Source organism: Sinocyclocheilus anshuiensis, unplaced genomic scaffold (assembly GCF_001515605.1).
Source record: "Sinocyclocheilus anshuiensis isolate Anshui unplaced genomic scaffold, SAMN03320099.WGS_v1.1 scaffold226, whole genome shotgun sequence".
Taxonomy (NCBI): Eukaryota; Metazoa; Chordata; class Actinopteri; order Cypriniformes; family Cyprinidae; genus Sinocyclocheilus; species Sinocyclocheilus anshuiensis.
The window spans coordinates 6,162-29,216 of NW_015544137.1; the positions used below are offsets into that span (position 1 = coordinate 6,162).

The 23,055-nt window shown below is 36.8% G+C and overlaps 2 protein-coding genes and 1 pseudogene across 2 annotated transcripts; 1 reads left to right on the top strand and 2 right to left on the bottom strand.

The window, feature by feature from the left end:
• Positions 1 to 427: 427 nt before the first annotated feature.
• LOC107694975 (cyclin-A2-like) lies at positions 428 to 4,620 on the bottom strand. The gene is made up of 10 exons (XM_016494713.1): positions 4,328 to 4,620; positions 3,970 to 4,212; positions 2,411 to 2,648; positions 2,204 to 2,310; positions 1,848 to 2,071; positions 1,554 to 1,758; positions 1,335 to 1,448; positions 1,007 to 1,140; positions 872 to 936; positions 428 to 765 (listed from the first exon to the last, which is right to left on the bottom strand). The coding sequence occupies exons 2-9, from the start codon at positions 4,180 to 4,182 to the stop codon at positions 885 to 887; spliced, it is 1,287 nt and encodes a 428-aa protein (XP_016350199.1). The 5' UTR covers positions 4,183 to 4,212; positions 4,328 to 4,620; the 3' UTR covers positions 428 to 765; positions 872 to 884.
• Positions 4,621 to 5,365: 745 nt separating this feature from the next.
• Positions 5,366 to 11,629, bottom strand: LOC107694969 (Bardet-Biedl syndrome 7 protein homolog). Its single transcript, XM_016494709.1, has 19 exons — positions 11,109 to 11,629; positions 10,860 to 10,925; positions 10,279 to 10,341; positions 9,463 to 9,638; positions 9,147 to 9,333; positions 8,910 to 8,982; positions 8,702 to 8,818; positions 8,489 to 8,619; positions 8,296 to 8,380; positions 8,072 to 8,174; positions 7,750 to 7,942; positions 7,174 to 7,248; positions 7,014 to 7,079; positions 6,761 to 6,900; positions 6,501 to 6,665; positions 6,168 to 6,277; positions 5,910 to 6,013; positions 5,703 to 5,826; positions 5,366 to 5,499 (listed from the first exon to the last, which is right to left on the bottom strand). Exons 1-19 carry the CDS (start codon positions 11,142 to 11,144, stop codon positions 5,366 to 5,368), a joined length of 2,148 nt encoding a protein of 715 aa, XP_016350195.1. The 5' UTR covers positions 11,145 to 11,629.
• Positions 11,630 to 15,526: 3,897 nt separating this feature from the next.
• On the top strand, positions 15,527 to 21,642 carry LOC107694971 (annexin A5-like; annotated as a pseudogene).
• The last annotated feature ends 1,413 nt before the right edge of the window (positions 21,643 to 23,055 follow it).

Here is a 23,055-nt window from a genome sequence, read left to right on the forward strand (position 1 = left end):
CATTTTTTTCTTCAATACTATGACTTTACAAAAGAAATAGATGGAAAGAGAAAACCGTAATGGTAATACTTCAGATGTAATTATCCCCTCAGCAGTGCTTCAATAAATAATTGCCAGGATAAGGAACCAGTTTTATAATGCACCATTTATGCTAACATTGTAAATCCAAGTTTAATTTGACCATGACAACAGCCTCTTTTATAAAATTTCAATTCAAATCCAGCCAGCATTTAAGTGACTGTGTGGAGGACCACTTGTCTGTTTCACACTGAACAAAGTAGACCCGCAAAGCAATGATCGAGCACCTCATTTCAGTAAATGAACCAAGAGCAATTAAATTTAAAGTGTCTATCGCAGACCACAAGACACCAGTTTATCTCCTCCCACCTTAACCAAAACAATAGAAATATGACATGAACAAAGTACATAAAGGCCAGCAGCACTTTTATTAAGATGTAAAAGGGAGGGTCACTTTAACGGTGTAAAAAAAGGATAGATAAAGTGCATTGCTGGAGTCTTTCATAAAAATAGAACAGACACAGAAATATTAAAACAATGCTTGATTACCTAATGTACAAATATCTGGATGTATCAAGCACAAAAGCTCAATCCTTAAGGACTGAAAAAAAAAAAAAAAAAAAATAACTAAGATCTCACCACTCCCCCAAAATTGAGGCTATGGCTTCAGTTATTGGAGTAATGGAAATAAAGCATCAAAAAGTGCGCGCACAATTCCAATTAAGGTATGGAACCAATGAACACAATGTTGATGGGCTGGTTAGTTCAGCATCAGCTTCTCTGGAGGCTCAATGAGAGAGACTTCATGGTACATTGAGGGATCCAATTAAGGTATGGAACCAATGAACACAATGTTGATGAGCTGGTTAGTTCAGCATCAGCTTCTCTGGAGGCTCAATGAGAGAGACTTCATGGTACCTGGAGAGAAAGAGGAAGAAGTTAGCCATTGCTAACACAGCTATTGACCATGTAGAGAAAGTGAACTTACTTTGAGCCCTTGTATTTCTCCCTAACTGCCTGCTGTGTGTGCCGAGTAGCACCGAGGTAGGTCTGATGTAGATCCTGAATGCACAGCATAAGATCCTCCAGAGTATAGCCAGTCATCTCAACAAGTGCCTTCGACTGCAAGATAGAGTTGTGAAAAAAAAAAAGAAAAAAAAGCACAATATCCAAGTGAACCCTATCAAACACCAATTTGATGCTGAAAACACTGATCATCCCTGGGCTACCTGCTAGTTGGACATTCTAATTAAGACAGCATAATGTTCACATAAATAGCATCCTAGTTTTTGCACAAGTTGATTGTGCAAACTTACCCATGATCCACCTGCAATTGTGTGGTTGGCCAAAATGAAAGCTGCAGCAGCAGTTTGAGATGGGAGGTACTTCAGGAAGGGGTCACAATCTACCAAACTCAGCTCACCAAGAAACTGAAGGGGGAACGGAGAAAAAAAAAAAAAAAAAAGTTACAACATTTTCATGTGATAACACGGAACCACCACACAATGCAACTGAACTGCAGGAAAGGTTCTCACCATTGATAAGCTCTCCACTTTGCTGCTCACAGGCTGGTGCAAGAAATACTGGGTGAGGAATTGATTGATTGTAGGAGCAGCAAGATCAAACGACAGAACCGTCAGCACCAGATGCTCCATTCTCAACACTTGTTTTTTTATGTAGGTGTCGTCAGTGATGTAAACAAATTCTGCCACCTCCGGGGGGTAGATCTCCTCAAACTTCCTACAGTCAAACAGAGAAGTGTGAACATGGAGAATGGCGAGGAGGGGGGAAGGTTGTGCAGTCTGAGGCGTTAATGCAAAGATACTTACGAAGCCAAAAGCATAGCAGCTGTGCCCACCAGCTGTAGTTTTCCTCTCAGGACAGACATGGAAGACAAAAAGCGATCGATGTAGTTCACAGCCAGGTAGAGGGTCTCATTCTGGAGCTTGTACTCTTCTCCCACCTCCACCAACCAGTCCACCAGAATGGCTCGCATGCTGTTTGTGATGTCGGGCTGTTTCTTCATGTAACCTGCTTTTGGTTTTGACTTGACCTGCATGATTATAAAAAAATAAAAATAAAAAAAAAAACACACACACACACACACACACACACTGAGCCATGAAGTAGAGAACATGCATCATTAAAAGAGGAGCTTAAAATGGAGACCTTAACACATCCTCACCTCCATTTCCCGCAAGTGTGCGTGTATTTCTGCTGCATAATCTGAGACTTCATTTACATTTGTGGGCCTCTCCTCACTCTCAATTATTGACATATCCATAGGAGAATCTATGTATTAAAAAGAGTTGTACAAGTTGTATTTCAGGTTTTCTATAAAGTGCAACAGAAGACAGTATGGGCATTGCATTTAACAAGTTGTTTTTCTTACCAAAACTGGCTTCCACGGGCAGATTGATAGTGGCGAGGGGCTGCCTTAGGCGGGTCACGGTGGGATTTAGTGTTAGAGGAGAGCAATCCATGGTTGCTCTTTTGGTAGATGGTTTCTTAGAGCATGCACCATCAGGCTCATCCACATGGATCTGAAAAGCAGGTGGCCTTGTGGAGGGCTTCTCTCCAAAACCGCCATGTTCTTCAGATTTGCATGCAATTATTTGGGGCCCAGAGACCTGTAAACAGAAAACTGGATTAGAGTGCTGGGGAAAACAGTCCTATACACTACATAGGTAATTACAGGCCCTTTTTGCAGTAGCTTCATTATGTAGCAGGTCAATTTGACCCATTTCAACTTTGAGTGGTTGGAAATACCGGTTCTTTTTTTTATTGAAATTGACCAATTTAAGGTCACAAAGACATATGCGAAGTATCTCTCTAACACTCTGTGATGTGGAATATGCATACAAATTTATAATACAATTCTGATGTATGGGAATCAGTTTGACAATTATTAAAGGCAGCTGCACAGACCTGAAATAGTTTGTTAGCTTCTCAACTATACTCAGAGGGTAGATACATTTATGCTTTCATCACATACGTTATCTGAAGAAACTTCACTGAAAGAGCAAGTTCAGTCCATGCATGTTTATTTCACTGGGAATTTAACCCAAAATCTTGCTGTGTCATGAGAACTGTTTGAGCTTCAGGAAAGCACACAAGTGCCTTTTTAACATGTTTGCTTAATGTAAATAATTAAAGTTGAAATATAGATTAAGATTCAATAAAAAAAAAAAATATAAAAAAAAGGATCTGATCTTTGGTGTGAGCGGCATGTTAAAAACTTGATGTTTTTAATCCAAATTTTCATGGTGTGGTGAATCATGTTGAATCAATTGGCGTAAATGTAACCCCACTCCATAAAAACTGTACCCAGATTTTGAACAAAAAGGTTAACTTACACTTTGCACAAGAAACTGTGGATATGCACCTGTTGCAGTATTAAAGGGACAGCTGGCCAGAAATGGAAATGTACTAAAACGTAATGAATTCTCATATGGAAACAAATGTTAAGCAGAATGACAGCCTCAGGTCACAAATATTTGGCAGAATATCTTTTGCGGTCCACAGAATATCAACTCGTTTTTGGTGAACTACCCCTTTAACCAACCAACCCGGTTTACTATGGTAGCAGTGAATGGGTTTGTAAAATGGCGGTCTGCGCATTGCGAGGGAATGAGTGCGGACATTTAACACTGCATTTCATTTTAACCTGTGGCGCCATAAATGCAGTTTGACCCAGGGTAGACAAAAGAGAACGAGATTTATATTTATATTCGTGATTCAAAGGGACCACAAAGCCTGCGAGCACTTTGACTGGTTCAACTAAAGCAACGTTCAGTTCATCTAACGTTAGTCAATGTTATTACGTTAGCAATTGTTAAAGCAAAACACACCAATTATTAAACTAAATACTCATACGTGCTACAATTAAGCTGATGAAATAAGTCTATAACCGAAGCATATTTGATATTCGTGTGCCATGCGTGCTCTAACCTGTTTAGCGCCGCGAAGAAAGGGCTGTCTGCGCTGATTGTTCTCCAGGGCGCCCAGCACAGTCCTGCTGCCTGGTTTAGGGTTGACATTTTCCCGGTTTTCAATTCGGTTCTTTGCTGCGCCGCGTAGTCGTGAAAGCATGTTTTCTTGATTGTGAATATCTGCTCTCGAATCTTGAACCGCGCTTCCTTGTGTTTGACCGCCAGACGACATCCTTACAACAGCAGATCAACTCCAGTCGCCCTGCAAGATGGATCGATGGTTGAAAGCATTTAAACACCAGGTTTTGATGTTTTAACACGTTTGATCAAACACCACACACGTGAACAACGAATAAAGCATGGATAAGCAGACTAACCAGGGAAACTGGTAGAAATGAGCTGTTGAAATCCGGACAAAAACACAATATAAACAGTTGCCAGCGGCGTTTTACAAAACCTAGATTCAAAAATAAATCATGCAACAACACTATCCTACAGAAATCGCACCATGGCGGTGTGGAAAACCCTCAACACGGCACGGAGAGCTCACAAAATATGCTTCTATGAAGTCGAACGGCGCCTTGTTGCTTTTTTTAATTTTTTTTTTATTTATTGCTGCTGCCTGATTTGATATTGTGGCTGTCTCAGTTCAAGTAGCCCGCGACTATTGAAACGAGCCAATCAGAATGCAGCAAATCCAAACGTCACTGATTATACGGAAGCCTGGAAAGTACAAACTGCAATTCTGCTTTTATTAACTGAGCCGTTGAAAGTTACTTTCATTGGCTCAAAGGAATTTTGAAACTGTTTGAGCACAATGTAAAATTTAATCTCATGATGTCAAGTTTATACATAATATACAAACTCAAGAATTACAAGTATATAAATATACAGGGGTAAATCTTACATCTGGGGAAATGTTCTGCCCAAGCAGTACTTAAAAAATACTGAAAATAAACATAAACAACAACAATAATTATTTTGAATATAAATAATATCTTCTATGTTTTTGGTACTTATGTTAACAATTTCTAATTTGTATAGCAAATAATCACTGTCTCTAATACTGCTGTCATAACCATCAAACCAAACATTTTGTAGTTTTTTCCACCAAATAAAGCTAAATATTAAAATATGAATAACTGAAAGTTTGTATCTGGACTGAAAGACAAACAAAACAGACACATTTTTCATGACTTTTTTTTTTTATTTCTGTAGAAATGCAACTAGACAATGGATGAGTTTTAAAAAAACAACTGCAGTCACAAATAGTTTTTATGTTTATTACATTGAACATTTTAATTTGATTCTGTAATGGTACAATCAGCTTGATCCCTATAGAATACCAAATGTTTATTGCAAAAAACAAAATTCACAAAACACATTCCTAAAAAGTGCTTTAATTTTACATTTCATTAAGCTTCACTGAAAAATTCCATCAATGAATCAAGTTCATAGTTGTTCAAAATTGCAAGCAGCTGTGAAACTTTTGTTTTGACATTTTGTCCTTTAAATTTGAACTTGTCGATGAACAGATCAGTGATCATACCTGTAAGAAAACACAAAATGGTTTGTTTACCCATAGATGTGTCATTATTTCTTGTGCAAAGACATCATCTGAATATACAGGGGTTGTGAGAAAAACACATTAATCTTATCGAAATCTACAATACTTGTGAATAATTTAACATCTAAAATTTCAAATAATATATTGTAAAATATCATCTCCCTTGCTGATCTGAATTCACTCACCATACAATCTTTCTAAGTGAGCTGGCTGTTTCTTATATTCTTCTAAGAGCTGGGCAGATTCATCCAGTATACTGCAATACTCTGGAATCAGAAAATCTGCATTCCCCTCATGCACCTGCAGCTCCTGCATACAATACACACACACACACACACACACTCAGTAGGCTTGTGTTTTTTAGCAGGGCTTTTTTAGTCTTTATGTTTTACCTTTAACGCATCAATAAGCTGAACTTTTTTGGCCAAAATCAGCTGATACTCTAGTTTGGGATGAATCATTTGAAGAGTATGGCTCACAGAGTCCTCATTCACCTCTGAAACCAACATAACAACCAACACAACAAACACATATTAATTATATGTGATGCACAAAAAATTGAGATCACTGTAATCTGATATTAACATCGTCTCAGTTGAACCATTTAATAGACCACATATATCAGTTAATAGATCAGTTTGTGAACTCACCGTAGGATATATTCAGATTGATTTTTCGCTTCGTGGCCTCTTTGGACAAAACATCCTTCAGTATGCATATGGTAGAAATGTTGTCTGATTTGAAGTTTGCCTCACCTTTACTGGAACCCATTACAAAAATGTATAAAGACTGATTACTGAATACTTCCTCTAATAATGCAATCATCTAGTAGGATCTTTGTCCAACTGTAATAAATATATTTGAAATCATAATCAGCTCTTTTTCAAAACAATCATATGCACATGAAGAAAAATAGTACTTAAAAATAGTACATTTACATTTAATAAATAAACATATTTGGATATTGAACAGGTAGGCCTCACCAATAGGTGGCTTCTAGATGTGTGCCCAAGAAAGTGTTCTGAAAGTAGAATGTGATGTTGTCTCCTGCCGGGGTTTTCTCTGGGACCTCAGGCAGACAGAAAACAACCCAGGAATGGATCTCTGCAAAACTGAACTGTCCTGTCAGTCTCAAGGTGTTCATGGGCCTATTCATGAAGAGAGAATAACAGTAATGTTTAGCTGGCAGAATAAATGCATGATAAGAATTGTGTGATAAACCATTGTGTGTCTCTAAGCTCACCGCTCCTGATCAATTGCGTGTGTCCTCTGGTGGAGGGAAAGGGGTTTGATCTGGTATTGTCGAACCTGGCAGGTTTTGGGCTGAAGCCTTGGCGTCACGTAAGCCTGAAGGGTGCCATACTGACCCTCTATAGACCTCACCTTAGAGAAAAATCAGGACAAATGCTCAGATATATTGCCTACCTTGCAATTTAAGAAAAAATATAATATACATTATTATATTGAAAATTATCCAAAGACAGAGAAGTAGACACCTTCAGTTCCAGCCTAGTGGTATTTGCTTGGCACCTGTAGGTGGCAAGGAGGAAGTTCCCGTTTGACTGTGGGGTTAGATGAACAAACAAAGACAGTTTTGCAAACACATGTGATGTGGTCATTAAGTAAGCTTAATGATGTGGCACACAGGTGCTTTACCTCTGAATCACACTCGCTGAAGCTGACCACTGCTGAATTCTTATCAACATCCAACAGGTCAATGGGAACATCACTCTGTCAGAAACAAAAACACATGTAAGTGAATGTAAGGAAACTTCAGTCTCACAATGCTGAAATTACAAGACATGTAAAAATGATGTTGAATTAGCGAAGATCTAAAATACAACTAATTAAAATGCATAGTTCCAGTTCTGACTTCCAGTTCAATGCTGACTGATTTATTGAGCACAAAATCAGCATATTAGACTGATTTCTGAAGGATCGTGTGACACTGAAGACTGGAGTAATGGCTGCTAAAAACACAGCTTTGCCATCACAGAAATAAATGTATAAATTATAAAAATGTTAAAATATATTCAAATAGAAAAGTTCTTTTCAAATTGTAGTAATAATTCACAATATTACTGCCTTTACTATATTTTTGATAAAAGAAATACAGGCTTTATGAGCATAAGAGACTTCTTTCAAAAACACTAAAACAATCTTACCAACCCCAAACTTTTGAACAGTAGTTTATATAAATAAAAGCAAGATAAATGAATGTATTGCTCTCACCTGTAGCAGCAAGTTGTCAATGGCTGTCTGCACCTCTAGTGTGAGGCTGTAGCTGGCATCATCCTGGCACAATGTGAATTTGTCATTGATGCTAAAGACTGGCACAGCGGACACTGCCGTGTTGGACTGAGAGCTCTGCTGGTATTTTTCTCTGCCCTGCAACACTTTCACCTGCAACTGCTCTAACTCTGCCCTGTACAAACACATACATTACCAAACAAGGCATGTCAGAAGGTGTTTCAAAATCTATGTCAGTTTGGTAAACAGATTTTTGCTGTTTTAGACTCATCATCATGGCAGGAAACAGCCGGATGTGTAGTACCTGAGTGCAGCCACCTTCCCCTGGGTCTCCCGGCTCATCTTGATCTCATCCCCCGGGCCTGCAACCATCTGCTGAGGCTCTGTGGCGAGTCCTGACACCCATCCTGGAAACCAGTCACATGACCTCTCAGTCAACACAGGTGAATGATATACTAACATCACCCACACAGTATTGTTCTTAGAAAAGACGTAGTAAAATGCTTTTATCTAACAGCCCCAGCTAACCTGTGTAAGTTGCTGTAAGAACTTCATCATACATATCCTTTCCGACGCAGCCACCCTGGATTGATGTGACACTCTCAGACAAAACCTTGTAAACAGGGAAAGACAATTACCACAACTGTAGTGCAACAGAATTTAATTTGAGACAAAATGAGGGTGTTCCATATATCGCTTATCATTCAAATGTGACACTCACATTCTCAAAGCGCAGCACTGGCTCATTTGAACTGTCCAACCCGTAGACCTCCACAGTCCCATCATCCCTTCCCACCAGAATGTCCTTCACACCATCACCAACAATGTCAAAAGTATCAATACAAAGCACACCTTGAAAACACCAAAAGACCAATACAAATTAGCATGGCTTCAATTTCTAATTTCTAATAACCCCTCACTATCTAATTCCTACCTCCTTTTTTCTTCTCATTATCCAGTTCCCAACTAGTAATGGGTCCAGATTTGGTAATCTGCACAAGACCTAGTTTCCCATCAGCTGTTCCATAAACAACTTCCTCACCACCCTTTCCTGAAGATCAAGATTTTATGCATCAAATACCCAGACTCAAAACAATACATTCTTTCACATTAAAATGAGTGAGCAGATTTTTAGCACATACCGCCATCTCTGTTGAGAAGTTCCAGAACAGTTGGAGGTCCGGGAACTTCTACGTCGTACTGAAGGTCGGAGCCCTGATGGAGCACAAAGTGTAGGATGACTGTGGACTTGAGCATCATCAATTGGATATGGCCACCAAGTAAAGGATATCACGGCTACCAGTGATAGCTAAAGTATAATTGGGTAACAAAGTAGAGACAAAAGGTGGCCAACATGACTAGAGGGTGTTTCGGACTACCTGCAATACTCTAAGTACTCTGTCCTGGCAGGCCAGGATGGGCACGATGCGGCCCACAGTCTCCACAGGTAAACACAGGACGTCATTGATCTTGTCTCCTGACAGGTAGTAGTCCTGATCCTTGCAGTCACAGTAATGGTTATAAATGTAACTGGCACACACAAACAGATCTGCCCCTGAAACATGCCTGTGGGAAAGTAAGGCAGAACAAAAAGTGAAGCATCCAAAATGACACAGTGTTACATGCATTATCAAATTTGCTAATATAGAAATACCCAAAGTTGAGAGAGTCTGAAAAACAAGAAGCAGATCTCACATGGCATTTATGCTCTCTGTTAGGTTGGCTTCAAATGTAAGAAACTGTTTGCCCTTTTTAGTATATCCTCTCACTTCAGAGCCAGAGCTCACAAAGATCTTTTCCTGTGGGGTTCCCAAAGCCCCTCCAAGCTCAAGTCTGGAGATCTTCTGTCCTGGTAGTGATCTGAACACAGGCTGACAAAAAAGACAGACATTTATTCTCCCACTGAGAAAAAATAACTTTGTTTGTTTATATTAATATACACACTACCATTCAAAAGTTTGGGGTCAATAAGATTTTTGTATGTTTTTGAAATAAGTATCTTATATTTACCTTGGTTGCGTTTATGTGATCAAAAATAGTAACATGGTAAAATATTTGTAAAATTTCAAATAACTGTCCTCTGATTTAATATATTTTTAAATGCAATTTATACCTGTGATGGCAAAGCTCAATTTTCAGCAGCCATTACTCCAGTCTTCAGTGTCACATGATGTTAGATGAATCACAATGATTTGGTGCTTGAGAAATATTTTTTATTATTATCAATGTTGAAAACAGTTGTGCTGCTTAATATTTTTGTGAAGACCATGATTTTTCTCAGGATTCGCTGATGAATATAATTATTCATCATTTAAATAAAAGTTACTTTATACTTTAAATTAAAGTATTTTATCATTTAAATCAAAACATTTAATAATATCATAAATGCCTTTGCTGTCACTTTTCATCAATTTGATGCATTTTACAGTATTATTTCCTTCCAACATCTGACTGACCCCAAACTTTTGAATGCTTGTGTACACTAAAACAGGAAACACTTCTGATAAATACCACAGCCTCCCCTTTTTTCATTCCAAAACAGGTCACAACACCATCATAATCTGCAACAACCACCTGAAATGAGAAAACGACACACTAGCATCACCAGATACAACAACATGTTGCTTATAGACATTGTTCCCTGTTTAACTGAGCGGGGGAGAAATGTCAAGCACATGCTCAAATAAAAAGAACATGTCGCATGCTCTTTCACAAGTGGGATCTAATCTCCAGTGGCCTTGTTTTACAAAGTAACCCCCTGAAATAATCTAAAGCAGAAATGTCATTAAGTCCTTGAAACTATGGAACGTTCATAAGACTGTACATTTTAGTTATGGATATTAATACCTGATTTCATATACTTGCAGCAAGTTTTAAGATTGAACTTTCTGTTAAAAGAATATTCCTTGCAATTACTGATTACTGATAATGTAATGTAGTTTTTTTGCATAACTGTCAGCACTGTGAGGAATGAGTAATATTATTTGTGTTATAAGATGTATGGTAATAATTATTTTCTGTGAACAGATGATTTTCACAAGCTTGATTTACACTAAACCTGGAATATTCTTTTATAAGGGATGCAGATATACCTTTTGAGTTGCTTTTCGCCCCACAGTTGGGAGAAGTTTCATGGTTTTTTGAGAAGTCACTCCAACCTGAGAAAGCAAAGATGACATGGCCATTAGTAAATTTCTTTTCTGATAATTCATAATACATAAAATGCCTAAGTGGCTCAGTCACAGGCCTTACAAGTGTGCGTTTTAAACGACCGAGTGCACATATGCCATCACTGTAAATCACAGCGGATATGCAAATACATAGAGATGTTGAGACCTTACCTGGAGATAATCAACGTGATTTAAATTCAACTCCATTTCGTCTGTCAGAATAATCACTCCACAGATCCCTTTGAATTGTGACAGTTTAACCGTTTTCTGTTTAGCGTTGATATTGAAGATGCCTCAGAGTAGTTCTGTGTAATTAATTCCCCAAGAAGGTACTTTGAAATAGAATTCTGTATTTCGAGTTTTTCCGATGGACACAGTGGTCCTGACTAGTCGTCACAAATGACTGGATTATCCTGCGGATTAGTTAACGTTAGTTAGTGGCTGATTCTGCTGCAGATGAAGTGGCTAACGTTAGCTGTGTCAGTTGGTCCGCTTTACAAGACAATTAAAGTCGCATTTATATGTAAAAAAACAAACAAAAAAAAAACTATGCCGCCTTTTCATACACATTTATCCAAACGATATGCTTCGCTTCGCGGACAAAAATAAAAAATCCGTCTAAGTACAGCAGCAGCAAAAGTGTTTTTGTTTGCAGCTAACACGTTTCCTCAGCAGCGCCATGTTTGTCAGCCACCCAAACCATCTCTGGTTACCATGGTAACAGCAAGCGTAATAAGATTCGTTCAAACCACTGAAAAATATTTTATATTTTAATCAAGTCAAAAAGCATTCGAACAGTTTTTTTCCCCTGATGCCCTAAACACCTGATAAAAACAATAAATAATTTCCCCAGTTTCCTGTTTCCAGCAGTTTCTATTTTTTCCCTAGTGCCCTAATAATTTAAACAATTAATTAAATAATTGTAAATATTTAAAATAAATAAAACATGTGTTCGAATAATTATTTAATTAATTATTCCAACTCAGGTTTTTAGTTTTATTTTGCTGATATGAAGCATACAAGCATTGCTTGAAGCATATGTCAACAAATGCTTTTAGTATGTCTTCAGATAATAATAAAACTACCTTGGAGGAAGAGCTTGCTGAAAAGACATACATAAAATAATACATTTGTTTTCTGGTTTTATGAGTAGTTGGTATCCCAGACTGGTCAAGCTGGGTTGGTGACCAGCCCAAGGCTGGTTTAAGAAACCAAGGTTACATCATATTGGTCTTTTGTTGATGCTTTTTCAGACATACACACATTGATTTCTATTGTTTTTACACTAAGCTGTGATGATATTTTCACTTAAACCTTTCTACATTTAGAGATTTTCACTATTACATTATTAAGCATGTTTAATAGCGATTTTAGTTTTTTTTTTTTTTGTGGGGACATTTTGGTCTCACACACAGGAGTGGATGAAGGGGCGTGAATGTGACTCAACAGTAGGAGGGAGCGCAGTTGCAGAGAGGACTTCAAGCATTATTCTCTTTTTGCACAACACCACAGAGACAGCACGCTTCCTTCTGGATAATAAATACAGATTTAATGACAGAGGGACATCAAGGACACTTGTCATGGATAAATCTTACACACCAAAGTGAACTGAACTATCACACTGCTTGATCTGAGGATTCAAAGAACTACAGTAGTTTTATGCAATTTTATTGCAACTGATGCCCTCCCAGAGGAGGTTCCTGGTGGCGTCCACCTCGTTGCCTCTTACAGCGGGATGGGGCTGGAAATTAAGTGTGTATGTGGGGCTCTTCACAGTATTGCTGCTTCTGATGGGACTTCTTCTGTGGATGCTGTTTAAACAGCTCAGGAACTCTATAGGCAATAGCACCCTTCAGCCACATCTGGGATCCTGCAGACATCATTGTGCTCTGAGAGAGAAACATCATGGATAAAGATGAAAAAAAAAGAGACTTTGGAGGATTTGCATACAGCTCTGATTTCTGAAACTGCTGGACAATGAAAGATGTGACAGCAAAAACTGTGCTTTGGATGGATGAAAAATTGAAAAACTGTATTGAGGACTTTTAAAGCTTTGCAATGGAAATGTGAGATGTATTTTCTGACTATGTATTGATCTATAGCATGGCAGATGCTTTATATGTTTTAGCAGACACTATTCTGTTTCAGAAACGTGTGTTTTGTTTTAAAGATAAATGTTACTCTGACGTCAATTCTTCGTAAAAAATAGATACATGCAAAGTTAATTTATTTACTAGACAGAGTTATAATACCATTAATTCAACCTATATTAGTTTGTAGAAAGCCAATACTATTCACTCACACAAAATCACACATGCACATTTTATAAAAGATGAATTAAAGGATCAGTCAATATCTCTGCTAACTAGTTTCAGGGCAAGAATAGATTTTTCTCCCTACTGTTTGTCAATGGTATGAAGAGGGTTATTTATAAATAAAAGAGTGGAATCAATTATGTTGCATATTGAGAAAATGTCTTAAATGAAAGATGATTTTCCATAACGCAACTCTGAATTCCTTTTGGAATTGCTAACTAACAATGGAGACCTGCCACACTCAATGCTGTTTAATGTTCAAATATAATGTTTGTGTTGCTGATAACACTGTAAAATAAGTGTGCCTTTTATATATCCTTTTTCCCTGCGTTCTTGCATTTCTTTCAGTAGTACTTTATTGTTCTTTCTTTGGCACACTGAATGAAGTTAAATAAACCTAAATGATGGAGACGGAGAAAATAATATTTCTCTAAAAATGTTAAAGGTTACATAAAGGTAAAAACAAAATGAAAACCATAAAACACTAATGTCAAAACCAAAAGGTTAATAGCAATGTTCACACCTTGATTTGCACATGGAATAAAGATCCATTTATTAAGAAGTGTTTCTAAACATGTATTTGCATATACGTGTATGCACATGGTTCAGTCAGCATTATAACAATCAGTGGGCTAGTAAAACATCTTCAACAATGAATCCCAATGAAGTCAGCTCTGTTGCTTTTATTAAACCATTCACAGGGTGTGTGTTTATGTGCATGAGGCAAGTGAGAAAATTAAATTCACACCACACTGCATACTTGAGCAATTTAGCCAAACAAACAGCAGGGTTCTTCTATTTGATGAGGGATACTTATGGTATGAGTGAACGTAGGTGCACTTCAGGCACTGATGCATTAGTCATTTATTAATAATTATTAATATTATTATTCCTGTCTCTCTCTGGCAGGAAATGAGTATGCTTTATTTACATAACACAGAAAAATATGGTTTATTTTGCTGTGTTGAAGTGGGTTATAAATCACATAAATGAAATAAGCATATCATTAAAAGGCACTGACAAAAACATAATTCTTTAAGGAAGGCCCAAGCAATATATTGACTATATTGCCCATCAATCAGTTTTCAGAGAGGGCTTCTCAGTGCTCTGGTTATTACTTCTGTCACAGCCTGATGTTGCTATAATGAATAATTTTCAAACTATTGATTATGTTCAAAGCTGAGCAGACATTATCTGAACTTCATCTAAAGAAAACATGTATAATACCTTTAGTATGCACGCAAACAAAAAAATTCAACTTATACAGTTGCACCAAACTAGCTAGAATTTTATCAAAGTATGCAAAAAGCTAAAAATAATATTTATATTATTACATATATATTTTGTATAACTATTTTATTACATAACTATTTTGATAGCTATGAAATTATCCAAGACAAAGAAGTAATTTTATTTATTTATGTTTTTTAAATGTAATTTCTACTACAGAATGTTATCAATTGCAAAACATAATTTGAGATGTGATGGAAATTACATTGTTGTAATGTAGCAAATGACACAATTGTTCGGGTGATGCATATAGACCTATATACTGTTGAAATTCAATAGTTAGAGGAAAAAAAACAGTATTTTAAAGTCCCCATGAAATCAAAATGGACTTTATTTACTTTACTAGCGCACATTGCTAGTAATGATGTGAACAATTAATCCGTGCAAGTTAATCCGCTGAAAAAAATTGTTTGTCTTCGTAATCTTTAATCAAAATCTGAACAGTTACTTCCGCTCTGGAATGGCATTCCTTTTCTGATGACGTCAGTTTGACGGCTTGGGCAGAATATCCTTAAACACACCCCTCCTACCGTTAGTTTGCTATGAGTGAGAGACAGAGAGGAGGAGCGAAAACATAAAACCATGCCCTCTATTCAATATTCCGTTTCAGCTGGAAATACGTCACTACACTGAAATGAAGTCGGCAGCAACTTCCGGTTCACGCGGACTTTAAAAAAATATATTAAAAATAGCAAGGTTAAAAATGCCCAAATTTGGCCCTTTACTGGCCACTTGTGGACGTTTGGAGTTTTGCTGTAAAAGAGTTTCAAACCTACGCATCTCCTGGTCATTTCTATAACAATTTACTTATTTTGAATAACAGTAATTAAAATACTTTTGTCTACAAAAAAATGAGAAATATAAATTCACTTAGACACGAACATCGAATATAAAGCCTACAGCTACTGACAACTATCGACTCTGTTCTCCACGTCAGTCAAGATGATTGACAGCTGGTTTTGAGGGCGTGTCCTACATCCAGCTACATCAACTTCGCTCGCTGACCGTTGACACGCGCCAGAAATCTGACCTCTCGTGCACAGGTGACTGAATACTTCAACAGGTAGGTATATTCGCTGGCTTAAATGAGTAGCCTAAATGACAGGAATTATTTATGAACATACTTGAAGTAATTTAGCTACACAATTGTCGATTCTAGGACTTGTAATCTCACATCACAACGTAACGAGTTCCAATCATTGGTGAATTGGTCTGATAATGATAACTTTATGTACCTTCCCCCCCCAGAACTTCACATAGTACTGCCTGTACCTGTACAAATGGTAAGAGTTGAGCTGCATTTGTATTATTTTGCATTTGTAGCCTATCATTTTGCATTTGTTACATGGAATTTGTAAGCACACTACAAGCAGTTGATTAAACGGTGATCAAATAATGATTATGCTTTAAATAGAATTTCACAAGTAGTATTTGAAAATGTATATCACCATTTGTATCAATATTAACATTTTAATTTATGATGAGTTTTATTAGGCTAATTTGGGACTTTGTCTTGTGTCATGTTTTGCTGGCTTAACTCTAAGCTTATAACATTAATGTTGGTTGAAGTTTTTTTTATCAGTTTAACTAATAGTTTAACCAGAAGTATACAAATACAAGTATTAGCCTATTATAACTGTAATAATCATAAATAAATAAATAAATAAAGGGGCCAGTTTTCCACATACATTAATTCCCATAAACAAGAATAAGTTATCAGGTCTATGTTGGCATGGTGACCATTGTCATGGAGGTTAAGGTGATGGATGATTGGATTACAGCAGATGAGACCTGTGTCAGATCAGACTGAGGAAACCCACCGAATAGGTCACTGTAGCTTTATCATCCCACACCTGCCAGAACCAAGCAAACACCCATATACTGTAGTTCATCCACAAGGATTAGCCATGCTTGGGCTGGCATATTGTGTGTTGTTTCTTAAAAGTTTAATGCTACGACACGGGCCGTTTTACAAGGTGATGTGATTCTAAGACAATCCTATGTGTGTTGTTGTTGTAGCACTTTATTATAGACAGCATAAGAGCAAGGAAAGGTTAAAGCTACTGCTTTTGGTATTAAATTGGACCGAAGGTCCTGGGGTTAACTGCTCCCTAACTTTCAACCTGAACTTGAACCCTAAAGCCGAACCCTATACCTTATCTCATCCTTCACCACGGCACTATCATTAACCTGAGCTGCAATCTTGGTCTATCTTTAATCAGTCGTGTATGGATTACAGATACTATATACTGTGTGTATATAGTGCTTACAGAGGTTTTAAAGGGTTACCAGAAAGATACAATTACAATGTAAACAAGAATTGTTAATATATGGTTGCTTCTGAGAGCACATTTATTGCAAACAGTAACCACAATTATTGGTTCATATCTGTCTGCTAAACTATGTATTCCATATTTCCACATGATAATGATGAAAGACACAAGCCATTGCAAGCATGAGGTTTAATAAATGTGGTTTATGTTTCTCATATTCTCAAACACCTGCGCTGGCTAATCCATTCAGAATGCACCTGCTCCACATGTCTTCATGTTTTTTAGTGCCTTGAATTATGTATCTTAATTATTTCTGTTTGGCATTTTCCTATTTAGCCTGCAAATACCCAAACCTGATTTTCTGCTTTTGGTTCAATATCAAAAATATTTTGCCCTGCAAACTTCATAAAGTCTTTTCTGATGTGAGAACATATCCGATAACCAGTAAGGGCAGAACATTATTTTGTTCATGTTGTTCATGTTGGTGAACTTTCAAAGAATATTTGTAGTTAACCTGACACATTATGCATTTTAGAACAGAACCATATGTCAGTCTCCATTATATTATATTATGATTCTGATTTTGTATTTTCTGCAGGCAACCCGAGGAAGTGTGAAACCCTTTGTGAACTTCAATGCAAAGCATGATGCAGAAGTTTTGCGTAAGGCCATGAAAGGGATCGGTAAGTTTGACAAATCAGACCATTAAGAGAGTTCACCCATTTTTGTTAAGATCTCGGTGGTTTTTCTGTTTCTGTTCGAATGGCCAGTTAGAAGGGACTCCCTAAAGAAAAACATCTTCAGCTCACTCTTACACTATAGCTTACTTTCGTCCTCTTCTATAAGCTGGTGTGGATGCTTTATTTTCAGGCACTGATGAAGATGTCATCCTCATGTTATTGGCAGCTCGCAGTAATGCGCAGAGACAGGAAATAAAAGCAGCCTATAAACAGGCTTTTGGCAAGGTGAGCAAATTACATTATTATCTTGTGTCAGACCAGGAATAATCAGTTTGTTGAATCTAAATTACGTAAAAATGTCTTTTCACTGTAAGTACATGCTCTTCTGAAAATGATAACACAATAAAATGCTGTTCAAAATTTAGACAAAAGGTATTCAAACATGATTGTTGTTCGATTCAAATACTTGGAAGCACTGCTGTGCATCAATAGCAGTACATCAAGATTATTCATTTGGACTGTTGTTTTGCATGCATCCTCTTATTGATGTTGATATAATTCAGTGCCGTCATGAATGTCTAAAACAATGTTAAAATGCTAATGAGTGTCACATCTCCAGTTTAATGGGCAATATATTTTCTTCTGTTTCTTGGCTTATGTTCTCTCTCTCTCTTTCTCTCTCTCATTCTCTTATTTTGTCCCTTTCTACAGGATCTAGTGAAAGACTTAAGGTCAGAGCTTGGAGGGAAGTTAGAGGATCTCATTGTGGCCCTCATGTTTCCATCCACAATATATGATGCACATGAACTCCATAAGGCCATCAAGGTAATGTCAAACATTTCCATCTTCTATGGGATATAATAAAAAACTAGAAAAAGAAAGAATAGAAAACACATTGTTATGAAAATGCTTTTACATTTTGATCAACCTGAGCCTGTCTCGTCTCAGATCGGTTATCTTTTAATTTTTTATTTTCTTACAGGGAGTGGGTACAGAGGATGAAGTTTTAATTGAGATCCTGGCATCCAGGACATGTGATGAGATGAAAGATATTGCCAAAGCTTACAAGAAAGGTAATATTCAATGTGCAGGCACAGGCATGGATGAAATTAAAACGTCCCATTATTGTAAGATTGATACATGACCATGTCCATTTATATTTACTTTGAACACTCAAAATAATTAATTTCAAATGGTAAGGGACAATTTTTTTTTGTAAAACTGTGGGTTTCTCTTCTGCAAAGAAGCCTTACTGATTTGTATTGCAAACAAACAATCCAAATGGAGCACAAGTCTCTACAAGGCATCACTGTTACAACTGATCCCTTACCATTAGACTATTCCAATGGGACCAATAAGCAGCAATTGTCGAGATAAGTGTGAACTGTCAATAGATCCCGTCTCATGTGTCTTGACCTAGAATATGGAAGCAAGCTGGAAAAAGACATCATGGGTGATACGTCAGGACATTACCAGAGGTTGCTGGTGATCCTTGCACAGGTAAAAAAAAAAAAAAAAGTATAATTTCCAGCAAAAATAACATGATATATATAATTTCTCATTATATATCATTACTAAATTACCAATATATAAAATTACTCATACTGTGATACATGATTTCAGTCATTGTGTTGATCATGGCCAGAGATGGGAGAGGATACTTAAAAAAAGGTAGAGAGATGAAACAGAGCAGCTTGCTCTTGGAATGATAACATGAGCAGCAGTGAAGTCATCCTTAAGTAATTAAAACAGCTCTTGAGTTAATGTTGAGAAGATTAAATGGTTCTCAGGGGTAAAGTGTGGGTAATTCAATATTGGAGTTTACCAGGTTAGGGAAAATTCCATGCCCCATCTCAGCATATGCGGTGATGGAGGAGGGCTGATGTTTCTCTGACCTTGGTTTATATTTCTATTCCTGTACTCAGGGAAACAAGGAGGAGGGAGTGGATGAGAGCAAAGTGGAGAAAGATGCAAAGGTAAAGTTCATAGTGAGATTTTGGATGATTAAACACTCATAAAGTATTGTGAATGTCTTAAAGAGACAGTTTACCCTAAAAATTTGTCATAATTTACTGCTCAATCTAAAATTATATGACTTTCTTTATTTTGTTGTACAAAGAAAAATGTATATGAACAGTGTAAACATTATAGTTTTAAAGTTAAGTTAAAAGTAAATATGTAAAGAAACAATGTCATTTTTATTTTGTGTGATTTTTCTCATTTACTCACCCTCCTATTGTTTCAACCTTGCAATATCTCCTTTTTTTCCTGTGAAATACAAAAGATGTTAGGCAGAATACCAAAGCATCTTTTTTTTCCATGCAAAGTGGATGGTGAGTTATACTGTGAAGCTCCAGAAAAGACAAAAAGCCCCATAAAAGCAGTCTATGACTGATTCACGTTATTACAAGTCTTCTGAAACAATATGATTCATTTGAGCTTTTATGGTGCTTTCTTGTCCTTCTAGTAGCTTGGTATTGTAAATCACAATCCACTTTTATTATAATCAACAGATGCTTGTGCATTGTGTTTAATATCTCCTTTTGTGCTTCACAACTTAAACTGAAAGTGTTTTGAATCCATTGTTATAAACTGTACCCAGTTGTTTTTGATTAATCATTAGTGTTGCGTATGAATGTTGATGTAAACATGGAAAAGACGTAACTGGATTCTCAGGTTTAAGTTGCGAACCTTAGAAGTGTTTGTTCATTGATCGTGTTTCAGGAGCTGTTTGCTGCTGGAGAGGAGAAATCCGGCACGGACGAGGACAAGTTCATCAACATACTCGGCAACAGGAGCGCGGAACACCTGAGAAAAGGTGCATATTTGTGTGTTCAAAGCCTTTTGATGCATTCAGAACTGCCTTGAAGGGCCATCCTAATGGCTTTGGTGTACCTGTTTCAGTGTTTGATGCCTACAAAAAGATTGCCGGCTGTGACATTGAAGAGAGCATAAAAGATGAGTGCACTGGGAACCTGGAAGCACTGCTGCTGGCTGTGGGTACGAAAATCCCTGCTGTGTGGCTAAACGTACAAGTTCATTTGCTATTTGGTCGGACTGAACAATTACTCTGATGAAACTTAAAACAATAGTTCACCCAAAGTTCTGTCTGGTAAAATAGATTTAATTGCTTGAATAAAAAGGTCAACTAAGAAAATGCAAAGGAAAGTGATACTCACCATGTAATTCTAGGACTGTATGCTGTTATTTTTCTGTGGAAGAAATGTTTTGAACATTTTCAAACAACCATGGTCCAATAAAAAATAACAAAAGGGCAACAAAAAAAAAAAGAAGAGAAGCAAAACACTCAAATTTTTCAAGTTTTCTGAAGCTATTTTCTATGAGGAATGGACAGAAATGTGACTTTTTTGTGACAATGTTACTTTTGAAGATAATCTGTGAAATCAACCTGAATTTCAGTCTGTTCCTCACATAAAGGTTTGTTAAGGTCACTGCTGATGTTGTATGACGAGCTGCATAACTTTAATAACAGCATACAGGTTAAGAACAACATGAGGGTGAGCAAATAATGACACTGGTGGGTGAACTATCCCTTTAACTGAAATTTAAAACAAATTTTTCTCTCCCCCCCTTTTAGTTAAATGTGCAAAAAGTGCCTGGTTATTTTGCTGAATCTGTTCGAGAGTCTATGCGGGTAAGAAGGCTTATTTCCATGAGATTCTCATCAGTTTTTTCCCCCTCTGACAATCATGAATTGGATCATTTGCTGCTCATTTTGTATTATCAAATGCTGACACTTCAAGTGGAAAAATAAAAACAATTTATGGCCTGTTTATTAAATGAGTGTGTTGGTCTGAATGATAATGAAACAACTGATTTCACACATTATTGGTTTGCTTATTGACAGCGTGCCGGCACTGATGATGAGACTCTCATAAGGATCATGGTGTCCAGGAGTGAACGAGATATGCTGGACGTCAGAGCAATATACAAGAAGAAGTATGGAGAATCACTCTATAACACCATACAGGCAAGTTATGCAAACACACACACACACACACACACACACACACACACACACACGCACACAGATAAATCTTAGCATTGTTTTTGCCACTATTTTTAGGAAGACTCTGAAGGAGATTACCAGAAGGCCCTGCTCTACCTGTGTGGTGGTAATGATTAGAAAGAGTATTTTGTGATAATTATTTACATCAGTTTATATGATCTTATATGACATTTTTTTTTCATTTGTGTTTATTTCTACATCTTTTATGTTTTATGGTTTGAGAATAAGTAGTTTCAGTGTTGGAGAATAGAGGAGGGTATTCTGTAATGATTTTGGTGTGATATTTGTGTATTGATTCTTTAACAGAATTTGGTGGTTTCAGACTGGTTAATAAATTGTTTTGATGTCTGTGCACGCGGACCATATTAATGTTTCTAAAGTCTTTATGCAGTTCCTTGTTTTGTTTCTGTCGCTCAAAATAAAAAATTTTCCACTAGATGGCAGTATTGCTCTAACAAATCTTCCATATTTTCCCTCAGCCTATTTTGACCCATCAAGAGCAATTTTTCTTGAGACTATTTCCTCCCGCATAAATATTAACATTCTAAAATATTTTATTCTTAAGTTAAACAAACTTACAACAGCCTCATTCACACAAATTAAAAACTGCTGAAGAGATAGGCAAGGGAGTTAACAAGATTAATGGTCCTTCCATGAGAAAACAAAAAACAGGTAACTTTTATTTGATTTTATTTCATAATCTCAACACAATATGACAGATTTGTCACTGCGGTTTCAAATCAAGACATCCAAATTTTTTTAACTAAAATTTTCCACAATACTTAATTTGTAGAGAGTGTTTGGGAAATTTAATAAGTAATTTTCACCTTAAATAAAACTAATATTTTACTTCATACATTATCACAGACACTGGATGCTACTGTTAAATATTATGTGGGGGTTAAAGGGTTTGCCTCAGATATTTTACTTCAGCAAGACTGAAAACTTTCATACATAGCCTGATAAATGTATTCTTGAGGTATTAACAGAAGGTGTATTTATATTAGTTAAGGTGACTGTTACATGTTTTACTTGTACAGTGTACAGCTGAATATTACATTTCTTAACTCAGTATGAGCTACAAAGATGTTGAGACTCTTATAAGATCACATTCTTTTATTATGTGTGGATTCTGTGTGTGGATACAAGCTCTAAATCGCTTTACTAAATCCCAACACTGGCACTCTCAGCACAAAGCCCTTAATTTCTACCGAGGTCTCCACTATTTCCAGGATGGAATTTATTAAGGTCATTATTTTAGCCAATCAGTGTTCAGAATGTCAGGGTGTGAGATCAGGCCACCTCTGTCCACATGGAAACCCTTCATGAAACCCCACCCTACAGGACCCACCAGGAAGTAAAGGATCCCCTTGAGAGGTTACATGAGAGCAGTGCTTGAATTAATCTCAGTGGGAGATAAAAGCGTGTGTGTGTGAGGTTTCAGAATATTAAGTCACAATTTGGCATGATACACTAAAGCAAGCACCATACTTTCATTAATAGACGAAAAGAGCAAAGAACTGATATCTA